The 13913-nt window shown below is 41.2% G+C and overlaps 1 protein-coding gene across 3 annotated transcripts; it reads right to left on the reverse strand.

The window, feature by feature from the left end:
* Positions 1 to 1923: 1923 nt before the first annotated feature.
* hic1 (hypermethylated in cancer 1) lies at positions 1924 to 11042 on the reverse strand. Of its 3 annotated transcripts, none has more exons than XM_026193042.1 (2): positions 10698 to 11042; positions 1924 to 4579 (listed from the first exon to the last, which is right to left on the reverse strand). In XM_026193042.1, exon 2 carries the CDS (start codon positions 4560 to 4562, stop codon positions 2361 to 2363), a length of 2202 nt encoding a protein of 733 aa, XP_026048827.1. In that variant the 5' UTR covers positions 4563 to 4579; positions 10698 to 11042; the 3' UTR covers positions 1924 to 2360. The 3 variants fall into 3 exon arrangements, with proteins under 3 accessions (XP_026048827.1, XP_026048828.1, XP_026048825.1); XM_026193043.1 differs by having other exon boundaries at positions 1924 to 4595; XM_026193040.1 differs by lacking the exon at positions 10698 to 11042 and adding an exon at positions 9064 to 9257.
* Between the last annotated feature and the right edge of the window lie 2871 nt (positions 11043 to 13913).

Below are 13913 nucleotides of genomic sequence, written 5' to 3' on the forward strand. Positions count from 1 at the left end.
GCCTTATGTTACAACAATGGAACTGGTCAGACATAAATGTCATTGAAGAAGACAAAATAGAAAAAATGTATACCACGTACTATAACAAAAATGTTAATACCACCTTATCTCTCCACAACAAAACTGTAACAACAAATGGATAAACAAAGAATTAACCACAGGTTTAACACAGGACAACAATCCTGTTAATAAAAAAAAAAAATACTAAGGTGAGTGTGGGTGAGTGTGTGCATGTATGTGTGTTGATACTGTTGATCTATAGTTTACAAAAGATTAGCATCTCCACGCTGGGTTCAGTCCTGAGGTAAGCACCAATTTCACGTGCGCTGCTTTCAGTTCAAATTAAAATGAAGAAAAGTGACAAGAAACAACATGTTTGATATGATCATATGCTACAGAAAATAAGCCCTTAAATTATCGTTACATTTAAAAAGAAAAAGGAAAAGTAAGTAAGGCACACTGTATGATTTTTTTTTTTTAGCCTTTATGATTCACTACGTCTATCACAGTGTATTTATGGCTTTAATCTTCACATTCACCCTCTGAGGTTGGCATCGGCACTATAGTGGTCAAACATTTCTAATCTGAATTGAGGACTAGTAAAAGTGGACAAAGACCCAAAAAAAGAAGAAAAAAAATGCAACTTCTTTTTTTTTTGGAATAAAGATTTACAAACAAAAATGTGCCTTCAACCCACAATCTTTAAGTGCTCTTTTGTTTTCAGGCTGCTCAGCCAACACACAAATCAGTCATTCATTGTTTCCGCATTTAATACCAGCAGGGCCGAGAGGCAAGGCCAGGACACATTTGCTAGGCTGGGATCTAATGTTAATAAGTGGATCAGAGGGGTACAATGGCAGGCATGAAATGGGACATCACGCCAGCGAGCAGTGTGAATTGTCCAGGAGAAAGTGAGATTTCACAGGGATTACTGAAGCACAGCAGCTGGGAGTGCTACTCACCCGCTGGCTTCCAAGGAAGACCCACAAACCCCTTCTTATGTTCATATCACTGACAGATTAGCAGCTTGCTGTGTGTGAAGGGGGAGCGTATATGCATCCGGTGTTTGGAGTGCTTCTAAGGCAAAGGGCTGAGTAGAGCACTCACTTTGGCCTGTCAACAGTAGCGGGGCTCCCAGACAACAGACTACAGGGGAGGGAGGTCAAATGAGAGGCCGGACGGTGGAACAGAGAAGCATCCAACAAAGCCTCTGACTACTGCTGCTCCACGATTAATCATCAGATTAATGAATGGTTTAACTGCTGATGACAGTAAATGACAGATTTCTGTGTCATTAAGCCCATCCTTACCCCTGCCTCTATGCTCAACTGTATCCATAATTGTAATAATTGCACAATGTCAGCGGCAACACCCATGCTTCATGTACACCATAAGATGAAGCTCCACTGGCCGTGAACGGGGATTAGTGTGTCATCAGTTGGGTATGTGCAATCATGTCCCAGTTATGAGATCACAGGGCTGTGCTTGCTGCATCTCAATAACAACTGAGCGCAAAGGGGTGGTTGTCGAACTGCACAGGAAGTTTCGGCTCATAAGTGGTTGAAAGCTGGGCATAAGGTGGATTCAACTGCTGTCATATAGTACAAGCCCTTTATCCACACAAATATGCAGAGTGGTGAGTGGTGTTACTTTAAAATAAATGGTGATTGGGGAATATATTGCCCTGGTGACTATCAAAATGCTCTTATCATTCAGTCATTTCCCAAGATGGTGAGAAGCTGGAGAGCGAGATACATAAATTGTCCAGTACCCCAAAAACAGGAAATTAAAAAATGAAATAATAGAAAAAAACAGACGAAATGTACTCCCATTCCTTTAAAGTCCAGGTGAGTGGCCTTATTCATATTATAAAAGTTCTGGACAAACCCTGAAATTTGTCCTTATGTGCTTTTTCTTTCTTTCTTTTTTTTTTTTTTTTACAAAGTTGAATAGTACACAGGTTTAGGGTCAGGGATAGTTTTTGTTTTCTTTGGATTCCACCATAATAAAAAATAAATAAAACAATTTTCATTTTGGTTTTCAATTTTTCACTTTGGCTCAATGGCTGTAATCATAGGAAAAAAAGTTTCTTTGCATACACTGTACATAAATACTGTACTTTTTTTTTTAAAGTGAGTGTCCCTTGGTCACGTAATAGCACGAAGCTCCTTTATGAAGGAGGTCTTTAGGATACATTAGATGCATAGAAAGGCACTTACAGTCTACACATTTTGGTGTGCATTAGCAGACCAATTGTTTATGGCCTGAGTCTGAGGTGCAGAGATATTGAGTTGAGGTGAATGGAATAAGGATACTGCAAATTGTGTGTGCACACAGACTTATCGGTGATATCACATGTCTTAACTTGGTGAGTAGCGGTCGATGGTTCGGGCGTCAGAGAGGGCCTGTGGGGGCAGTGATTGGCCCAGGATGTCCATCTTGTCGTGGGTGAGGCCCAGGTGTTCAGAGGCCAGTTTGGAGAGTGGATACAGGCTCTCCATGACCTTTGCATCAGCCACCAGTTGCTGCTGCGCTTGGATGAGAAGCTCACTAGCCTTCTCTTGTTTGAGTCCAAGATGCTCTGCTGTGTATTTACTCAGAGGATAAATGCCCTCTGCAAAGTCCAGCTTCAGTTTCCCATCTGTGGTCAGGCTCCCTGCAGTCCCTCCACTGCTGTGCATCTTCATGTGGCTGATGAGATTGCGCTGCTGAGCGAACTTTCCCCCACACACCTGACATTCATAGGGCTTCTCACCAGAGTGAATGCGCATGTGCTCAGTGAGGCGGTACTGCCGGGTGAAGCGCATGCCACAGGAGTCACAGGCAAAAGGTTTGAGGCCCAGGTGGCTACGCATGTGGCGGGTCATGGTACCGCGCTGTGTAAATTTCTTGCCACAAATACTGCAGGGGTAAGGCCGTGTCAGCCAGTGGGTCTTCTCATGTTGGCGCAAAGTGGCTGGATCTTTGTAAGACTTGTCACAGGTGGAACAGCGGTAGGGTCGAATCATCTCCCCGATGCTCGCTGGATTCAGCTGGCTCGACTTGGTCTCTAGGTGTGACAAACTGTTCAGAGTGTTGCTGCTGTTGAGGCTTCCATAACCGTTTGTGTTACTGCTCATGTTTTTGCTGCTGCTGTTATTGCCGTTTCCTATGTCCCCGCCTGAGTTGCCGTACAGCTCCTCTTCCGTGTGTGTCTCCACATGTGCATTGAGCTGCTCTGAGCTTGGGAAGCCTTTGTCACAGGGAATGCACACATACAGATTGTCCCCGAAGCTCTCCGGCTCGTACGGCATGTGGAACCTCCCCATTGGTCCAGTCGGGGATGGGCGACCCTCACTGCTGCCTGTCTCTTCTGTGCCTGACCCGCTCTTGTCATCTGCTCCTTCACTCTCCTCCCCAGTCTTGTGATGGTTATGATGCTGATCTCCATTTTCACCCCCTTCCTCTTCATCTTCGTCCTCATCTTCATCTTCAGCTGTGTATGACAGCGGTTCGTGTTTTACCCAGCGGTAGATGTTGCCCATTTCTCTGCCTGCCTCTCCGCCTTCCGTGGGGGTGTCCGGACTTGGGGGGCATGGGTAGCGGTCTGTCCCCTGGGAACCTGAGCGATGCAGGTGGGGAAGGTGCGGGGCTATCGGTTGGTTGAGAGGTGGAAAAGGTGGCGGAGTGAGGGAGCCTCCCTGGTCAGTTGATTCCATTTTTTCTGAGGGGAAAGCTCTGCCATTCATCCCATGGATAGGACTTGTGCGGTCACTCAGAGTCCCATCTCGCTCCTCGTCATTATGAGTGTTCCCCAGATGGGTCTGAGAAGGTGTGAGCTGAGACTGAGAGGTGGGGCTTTTCTTAGAGAGATCAAGGCCGAAGCTGGGTGAGCAGTTCCTGTCGGATAGGGCTGCACGCCCAAGCTGAGAAGGCAGAGGTGACTGCAAAGAGGGGAACACCTGAGAGCCCTGGGTGGAGGTGGGAGCATACAACTCTCCTGTATGAACAGCTAGTCGATGTGGAACAAGCTCCTCTGGTGGTAGTGCCCGGGGTCCGTGGCTGTTCAAAATTCCGCCTGGAGGACAGGATTGAATGACAGGAGTAGAAACCCTATACCTGCCACCACTCCCTAAACCCATGCTATTTGGCCCCATCTTTGAGTAGGGTAGAAATGCTGGACTTGGGCGGGGAGGGTACTTGCCATTTCTTCTTAGCTTCTTTTTGCACAAAGCCACTAAGTCAAGCAGTTGAAGGTAGCTGGCTGCTGCCAAGACAGCCCCTAGATTTGGTTCATTTGGAGAAGTGGGGTCTCCATCACTAAGGCGGCCTGTGTAGATGTAGTCCAGAATTACCCTGAAGACCCCTGGACTCACCATCTCGTGATCGAGGTTGATGAGATTGTCATGGACCACCAAAGACTTCAAGTAGAGGCTGCTGGCAGCCAGAATGTTCTTGTGAGCTCTGAAGAGGGCGTTCTGCACCACGATGATAACATCACACAGGAAGCCCTTGGTGCGTTGGCTGTTGAGTTGCAGGAGGAGATCCCTAGCATGACTTGGAACTTCCATGGCATCCAGCATTGTTTTCAGTCCACCACCTGCAACAACAGATATCTGTAAAACGTCATGCAGCAGTCATCATTTCAAGTCACAATAAGCCAATTAATGTGCAATTTTCTGCACCACTAAAAGTATTATTGATGCATTTCATAATCACAATCTATCAAAAGTTACAATAAACACATTACATTAAATAAGAGTATATTTTCAGAAGTTTGAGTGCCAAAAGCTTTAACAGCAAACGGGCTAGTAATGTAAACCATTAAAAAAAAGACCTCGCATATGGATGCACTTATTAAGATGAATTAACCGCTGTCAGATTTTCTTTTAAAACATAAACAATACTTAAATACGTCTTAATGGAAGCTCACAGTTACGCTTTTATGATTCGCTTATTATTTGCGTAACAGCTATTTAAGCAGATTGACCAGCTTTGACAGTAAAGTGCAAAACTTATGTGTGGAAAGTGCACGGAAAGGCCACTCGGTAGAAGTGAACTTTTGCAAAAGGTGAGCAGTTGCAGTGGTTTTCTCATTATAAGAAATTCAAGTCTTTGCATTCACTTCCTCTGCAGCAAGCAAAAAAAGAGAAAGAGCTCAAGAGAGAGAGCCACAAATATATATTTTGTAATTGCTGGCTTCCTGATAAAGTATTCCAGAAGTGCTGCACACAGTTTTAAACAAAGCTTAGGGACAAATGTTTTGCTAATATGACGAAGAGCAGGTATAAACCTGTGGGGGAAGGACACATCCAAAAAAAGATCGAGATTTCAGCTCCCCTTCTTGCCCAGTCATATAAGGAACACTGAGCACACGGGATGTAAATCAACATTAGGTGTTTCAATACGCTACGTTGAGGTAGGTTTCAAAGATCCAGTGTGCGCCTACACACACGCGCACAAACATGCACATCTACACGCTCAAATCCCGACAGTAATTGTTCCACCAATCTTAAACTATATTGGCTGCACGAATGAAATCCCACGTATTGTTCAATCAGTGGCATCTGAGCCTAGTTTACTTACAAGATTAAACGTCTCAAACTGTCCCTAAAGGCTCAGTCTCACTGATGGGAAACAAGCAGCTAAATAAATATCGTGTCATCCATCTGATCGCTGTCTTCCTGACACCAGCTCATTCACTTCTTGTTTATTTCATTAAGTGTACACACTCAGCATAAGAAGGGAGAAGTATGAGTTAAAAAAAAAAAACCTGACAAATGAGTTACTGAGGAATTATGACAATTCCCGAGCAAAATGTGTCAATTTTTTCCTCCAAAAATCTTCCACAGCTAAGACTGAGCATTTTTAAAATGTTGATTGTTCAGCATTAGAGCTGCGAAATCAGACAGAAATGTCATCACTCACAAAATGGAAAATGACAAGTCACAGTCAAGTCCAGCAAGTGATCATCTGATAAGCATCATGCGATAAATATCAAAGGAAATTTCTGTTTTTAACAACAAATGCCATTTTAAAAAAAATAATTCATTTTGAATTTTTTTAAAAGGTCATGTCGTCATTTCCACACGTACAGCTGAACTATTGTATGATCGGAAGTATATCTTTTAAAAAGACAGTTCTAGTAAGGGTAGTACGTGGGCTCACACTCCATCCTGTTTCCAGCTGACATGTGAAGTGCATCCACCGCCGGCTTCTCTTCTTTTCGGCTTTCAGCGGACATAATTTACTAGAAATTTTCATGACATCAAACGAGTTTAAGATCTAAGTAAATATGAAGAATTGACCGAGTAATTTCCATAACTTGCTGAGCTGTTGCAGTCTTCATCGCACTGAGCTGATTACTTGTTACTCTGAACCGTATGTTAACAGACTGTGTACATTCTCTCCTGTATGTGGTTTGTAGTGCACATTTAAGCATTAGAATTTCATCAGAAAGCCTGGCAGAAAACTAAGCCTTCTTTATATCCTGACTTCTGATTAAATACTTCTTCACAGTACATAAAAATCTTTTTCTTAATTGACATATTACAACATCTATGTGCACCTGCAATGTCCTGTGGATACAGCCTAACAATTTTTTTTAGTAATGTTTTGTGATAACAACAGGCACAGTGTTTGTGAGTTTACTATCAAGACAACAAAGACCTCTATGCTTTTGCTCTTTGAGTTGTTTGACAGGCTACAACTTGCCCTTTAAATAAACTCTCGACTTACTATAGCCCCTGACAAAAAGTGAAACATTACAGTAAAAGATGTAATACAAAACGCTTGATCTTGAGGCCATGTGTAAGCTGGCTGCATCCTGTTAGGAAGCTATCGATGATTGCAATATTTAGTCAGAGAACACATCTTAAAGAGAACCTGCTACATGCCGTGAACTTGAAAACACATTTTAAGCCTATAATAAGCCACAAAAACTGCTTGTTTTGTTATGTTAAACATGCGCTGTAATGTTATTCTTCAAGACTGCACATACAGTGCAGTTTCCTGAGGGAAGCTTACAGCTCCCTCGTAGATTGATAGCTTTCTTCTAAAAGACCCCTGAACAGGCTAGAAAATCTCTTATGATTGTTATGTAGTTTATGGCAATGACATTCACCTTTTTGCATTAGATTAATAGTCATTGTTTCTAAGTTTTGTCTGTTTTGTCACTTTTGTGGTTTGGGGTGAAGCAAGACTAAACTTCCTACCTCTGCATACAGCCTCAGTCATATAAACACGCCACACATCTGCTTAAAACGTTGTGCTGATGTTTTATTTTCTTTCTTTTCAATTTGGGACCCATATTCCTATAGCCTTGTTTATTTTAGAATAAATACAAAGTCAGTGTAAATTTTTCGCAAAGACTTTTACCGTACTTTTTTACAACTTCAGCCCACCTAATTTATTTTGTCATTTTTGTGACTCAATGGAGGCTAACTGTTTTAGAGTTTGAAGTTTGGGAAAAAAATGAATAGACTGGGTGTTTGCAGTGATGATTAGTGATTATATTTGACAGTTTGGTTTTTTTTTTCGTCACATCAGTAAACAGGATGGGCAGTTAATCATTTTCCTGTTTGATTTCTATATTTCTATAATCCTAAAAATCATCACAAATTTAGAAATAGACTACTGATAAAGACATGAGGGTGACATCTTCTTCATGTAGATTGTAACTGAGTTAACAATGAGATAACGAGATGGTCATATTAACCATGACATTATAATAATCCAAACTTCTATGCTAGTATTACGGAGGTAACCTGTTTGCTTGTTTTTTAAATGATATACTAAAGTTTTCAAAGCAAGTCGTTCCTTTTTTTAATTTCCTTTTTTCCCCTAAGCAATTATCAAAGACAATATGTATGATAATAATTTCTGCAGCTTGCTTGGATGCAGTTATTATTATTGTTTTCCTGTGCGATTATTAAGGAGTAAATTCTTAACTTCGGTGTTGGCTTTGATTTCACTGTTAAAATATACATGTACATACACATCGGAATACTACATGTCGCAAAACAAAAAGTCGTGTCCCGCCTTCGTGAGTCGCCGAGAGGACCCGACCTCTCGGTTTCTAACGTTTTAATTTGCCCTTCACACACTGAGCAGTAAACCGAGTCACGAGTGAATGCATCTCCTCTGCGCTGCAGCGCCTCATCTACCCTCTGCTTCTCCTTATCTCCGCCAAAGAAGAAGAAGAAGAAAAAGAAATGAAATCATCTCCAGAAACAGGCCGATTTCACCTCATTGCGCTACGAGGTGTATCACACAGCTGTTTCTTATAGCAACTCTTTTTTCCCTTTTCAGACCTGTCAGCAGCATTGAGAGAGCATCTCTTTCCGGGCAGCTGTGTAAAGTCTCCACTTGTACAAAGGAAACCAGAAATTTATACACTGCAAATCACCCCCCACAAAAAAAAAAAAAATTCATATAACGCTCTCCTGCGTTTGTGTCCTCACCTAAGCTCCGCACTGCTGTTGTTACACATAAAGACAGATCCCCAGTGAGGACTTTGCTTAAGGATTTTGTTGCAGCATCCCTGACAAATTTATAAGACATTTATTTTACTAAATACAGCTTTTTAAAAATGTATTTATATTTTTAATTCTGAGTTTTTAACGTTTTTAAAGTTTTTTTCAAATACACTATCAGTCAATATAAAACACGTTAAAATCTCATTTTACAGAGGGATTTTTTTTCTTGTTTTGTACTCGAAGCGTGTCAGATTATTTTTATTTGAAAACCGCCGGTTACATCGGCGTGATCTTGAAGAAATATACAAATTACCAGCTTCCTCTTTACGTGACAATTTTTTATAACGTAAGGAACAAGGTATTAAACAATTCTATGTTTCAACCAATGCGAATTAAATGCGCTATAAAGAACATGTGCAATGTTCCGTGTCCGAATTAAAACAGGATTTAAAAAACAGAGAAAGACGCCATATGTTGTAAAACAAGTTCCACTAATATCTCATCGACTCCAGGAAGTTTCCTTCTGAAAGCACGCACAGAGTTCAGTCATTATTAATAGAAATGTCATCCTTCCCCTCTTCTTGCCTCTGTACATATCAGCTCTTACCTGCATGCCCGATGTCTTCTGCCATCCGATCTAAGTCTCCCTTAATGATCATCTCAGCAGTCTCTAGGAGTCATATCTGACGTTTCAGCTTTGAACTGCCAGCCTCCAAAAAACCATGCCAGTTTTCCGAGCTCGTCTGCCAGCTCTTTTTTTTATGATTATTAATTGATATGAATTTCTTTTCACTCCTTAGGTCCGTCCTCCCACCCACTTTCCTCCCTCTCCCTCTGTCTCTCTGTCTCTCTGTCCCTCCTCTCCCCTCTTTCTCGTCCCCTCCTATAAAAAAAAAAATACGTGCTTAGTACAGCATCATTTTCCTCCCTTTTTTTCCAAGTAATTTCCTTAGCTATTTTTGAGTTGGAGCAATAACGCGCACAGGGATGATAATGGACCCTCTATGCGCCCTAAGTGTTTTAGCGCCCCGTGTGATGTCAGTCTATAATAAAACTAAAAGGTAAAATCGAGGGCAGGAACTTCATGTGACCCCGACTTGAACTTCTCAACACATCGTCTTAAAGAGACAGGCAGCAATTGTATACATATGTGTGTGTTATACCTATGATCCTTAGGTAGCCCACCTTAATTTTAGACAGAAGCGTAATGACGGAAATAGCTTGGACAGCGAATCAATAACATGTCAGGAGCTTAAAGCAGTCAGACTTCTTCCATAACGACGCTGATTTTATTTTTATTTTTTTCTTCAAAACTCAGCTCAAAATTCAATCAAGTTCAATCACAAATCACTAAGGGAATAAATGTGTTGATATTGTATAATTGAAGCCGTTTCATTGAATAAATCAAAAAAACGGTTAAAATAAAAGTGTCCGTGTCCTTTTCTCCAGACTTCCCCTGACAAAAACCTGCCACAATACGAGCCTTAAAGAAAACAATTAGCCTCCCTTACAGGGAAAGTTAAAGCAGGTTAGATAAACTTTGGGCACCTTAAAATTCTCTCTCGCGCGCGCGTGCGCTCTCCCTCACCCGCTCAGGTAAAACACCTGTTGCGCAGTTAAAGCCCTCGATCATGACCCGGATTGGTGACTGAACCAAACACCAGTACGAGTTTGGGATACAAAGGGAAACTAGCAACTCGATGACACGAGGGCCTTTTCTTGGCTACTTAAAAATAATCAAGCTCTTCCTCTGATGTCATATTTTTAAGATAAGTAATGAAGTCAAAGTTGTGCGCCCTCGCAGGTAGTGCCATGATGACGGTTTTTAGATAAACAGAAATTGTATTTCCCTTTTCTGAAGAAGTCCTTTGCAGCTTCTCTATAAAGTATTTAAATTAATTACGTGAAACTTTATCTAATATCTATTACAGTTTCCTATTCTGTGCCAGCACAACGTTTTTTCACCCCGTTTCCAGTTTAGTTGAATAACTTGCATGTTGTTTGCCAAATATCAACAGAAAACCTAAGTCTGAAATATTGCATATCAAATGAGCGGTGGTGCTATAATCCAGATGTTACCGTCTCTGTCAATACGGGTTACATCAATCTGCTCAAAAGGAAAAGACCTGGGGAAGCATACAGTAATTGGATCAACTCATCTCTGTAATTCAATAAAACTGCTCATTCTGACACGTCTGCCTGTGTGCCATCCCCGCCTTTCTACCCGTTTCTCAATCTTACCTCGGACTCATGTCTGGTGCTCTGGCCGTATGTCTTCTCCCCTTTTCGGCATTCCCTCAATAAGATCTCCGCAGTTCCCTCAGTGTCCAGCTTTCTCTCAAAAACTTCTCTTCCGCGTAAATTTGCAGCCCCCTCTCTCCCGGTCTCCCCCTCTTTCACCTTCTTCCACACACTGAATTTCTCACGTGTTAACAAGACTGTCTGACACTTCAGACTGTGTTGAGGTCCGTTCGGACCAAACCTGCCGGCTGAGACTTTACGCGCACAGCGACACCCAATGGCAGTGAGTCCCAAAGGCCTTATCGAGAGTGGGACGCGGGTTGCAGTGATGTTGGGGGGATGAAAAAGTCGGTAAGCGCTGGCCTCTAATTTGTGAACGCCATATGACAAGCGTACAGTAACTTATAAACCAGTTATATTGATAAGATAAGATCAGCCACGTCGTTCGCCAGAATGTCAACGAGAGACGGCTGCATATTAAGGGTAAGCACAGGGAGAGTGCCATAGTCATTGTTCATTTTCACGATAAAATGCGTTGTTATGTAAGAATCATTCAGAAGTACAAACACCCCCCAGCAGCTTCCAGTTAAAAATTACAACAAAAAGCTTTAGGTACTTTTACTTCTAACAACTATATTACATTGTATGATTATCTTGTTGAGTCATTAACACGTTAAAAGGTCTTTAATGATGTAATGACTCGCATTTGAGTCGATTTTAAGTGCTTTATATGCTGCATAACAGAGTATTTATATGTGTGGTGTACTAATGCTTAATTTAAGAAGCGACTGCAGTTGCCAAATGTAGCTGACTACAAGTACAGTATGTCTCTCAGGAGAAGCGTAAAGTAGCAGTAAACGTTTAAGTAAACGCTGTACCTTAGTATCTTTTCACGCAGAGTAGTTGAGCTGAGCATTAGTGAACATTAGCAGTAGACTAATAAAAAGCCTTAGACTCCCTTTGTATCAGTTGCACTCTGAGCTGTTATTACAAATCAAACAAAACATGTGCACAAAAATGCTGTGTTTTTATGGCTCCTAATTAGTTTCAGTACCTTTGAAAAAGTACATTTTGATTCTGCTTGCAAACTATAACAAGCAGGAATCATCACCTTTAACTGCATTTGGACGGATTATGTTATTCAGGCCTCAAGCCTTTCTATAACCATCCAAAAGCTTCTTGTTTTTTTAAGACCGCAGACTGAAATTGATGAAACAAATTATTTTGCCATCATATTGAGAGAGACAGCCGATGTGATTCGGTGAAACACTTACCAAACTGAGGCCGATTCATGTTTGTTTTGATCACAGCAGCAGCATCTGACAATGTCATAAAGCACACAGGGCCTCTTCCTCTTTAAATTATCCAACCTCAAGGTGCTGGTCTTTCACTGAAATGCTCTGCTTCAAAACTTAGTGCCTGGTGAAGTTGGGGAAGGTATTGTCTCTGACTTCCATGTTCCCTTGATGAACTGATGATAACCTCACAGACAGAGAGAGACAGAGTTTTCTGTAGGTGGAGATAAATATCTTCTATCAAGGATATGACAGTGTTTCAATTCATAGTCCAAAATAGTTTCCACCAAAGGAAACGTTGTTGTGATGTCATTTTGTCAGGTAGGCTATATGTAGATTTAAAAAGGAGTATAGGGCTGGCAGCATTTTTACCCATTTAAATCCTAATAGTCTCAATATTTACACGATAACTGTCTCTGATTTTTATTAATTCCAATTATTTGTTGGCAGAAAGCATTTAAGATGACAGATTAGACATATGCAGGCTTTACATTTGCCTAGAAAATTTCAGTTGCTATATGATTTTTTTTATTAAGGAGTTATGACACATCTGTAAAGAACAATGAATAAAGAACAACAATCTAATTGATGCCTTCAAATGTAAACTATTTTTTAAAATGCTCTAATCACAAGGCTAGAATAGGTAAAATCTAAGAGTGAATAACAGCCGTTTAACAATCAGCAAACTGTGATGCTGCCTGTTAAGGAAAAGTCTCCGGTTTTGCAAAATTGATATAAAAAGAGACACAACCTTTTAATCTTAGCAGTATTAAGCAGCCTATCATTCACTACGTGCAATACTCAAAACTAGTCTTTTAAGGACAGGGGAGGGTGGAGGGTGGGAAGAGTAACTATAAATATGCAGTAAATATGTAAATGTAGTAGTTTCATAACCAATAAATGATACAAGAACTTGAATAGTTCCAACAATATGCATTCAATCAACTTTTGACAGGCTTTATTCAAGCCAAACTGGAAGTCTGTCTTCAAAGCCCAGGGTCTGACCAGTTTACGGATGCATCATAACCAATTAATATCATTTTTTTAATATCACATGTTTCTGAGAGCGCTATAACAACACGCATGATCTCGTTTGTTGCTTGCAAACATATTGATACGCTGTCTAATAGTGAGCACCCCAGAACAGCTTGGACAGATGAGATTAAAGGCAAATACAGTGGTTTTGATATGAACAACAGTGGCATGTGCTCAGTCTCTGAGGAAAGAGTCATCACATGACAGCGCGGTCACGATTTCATTTGTAGCTAGGGACTTGTGTTGCTTGTCATCCTCTGTCTTTCCCTCTATGTTTTATGCCTCTTTGTTGCTGACTGTCCAATAAAAGCAAATATGCCATAAATAAACCATTTTTCCCAAATATAAAACTACATAAAAGTTTCTTAATTTCAGTTGTTTTGTGTGTCTCTAGGTACAACTATTGTCTTCCCAGACAGGCGTTATCTCTTTAATCAATCAGCCTCCTGAGGCTTGTGCTGGACATTAAACTTCAGCCTGTCAAAACACAATTTAACATGCCGTAATCTGGAGCACAGCAAACCTGAATGGCTGAACTTTTAATGAACTGAAAAGGCCTCCAAATTGCTGGTTGTAAGCAATGATTCAATTAAAGTTGCAAGCGCAAAGGCCCAGACACAGCCCAGGGAGCACATCCCAAAGCCTGTGCCTGACTACTTTCCCAAAGACCAACACTTGGTCAGGAACCAGAGCTGGAGATAAGGCAGGCTGAACAGCTAAATCCCTTAACATTTTGCTGTCACTCTCTAAATCACACACCTTTCCCACAGTTTCTCCAAGTGTGAGCATTGCAAGTTGTACATGTGACATATCTCACCGAAGATTGGTGGATATGGAAACACAGTGAGGCGTTGAATAGTCTGAACGACTGCAGCCAACTTCTTCA

This window comes from Astatotilapia calliptera, chromosome 14 (assembly GCF_900246225.1).
Source record: "Astatotilapia calliptera chromosome 14, fAstCal1.2, whole genome shotgun sequence".
Lineage (NCBI taxonomy): Eukaryota > Metazoa > Chordata > Actinopteri > Cichliformes > Cichlidae > Astatotilapia > Astatotilapia calliptera.

Coding starts and splice junctions, on each gene's coding strand:
- hic1 (XM_026193040.1), bottom strand. CDS start 9,115: ATGATCATTAAGGGAGACTTAGATCGGATGGCAGAAGACATCGGGCAT. Junction 4,580..9,063: donor AGAAGACATCGGGCATGCAG/GTAAGAGCTGAT, acceptor CTGTTGTTGCAG/GTGGTGGACTGAAAACAATG.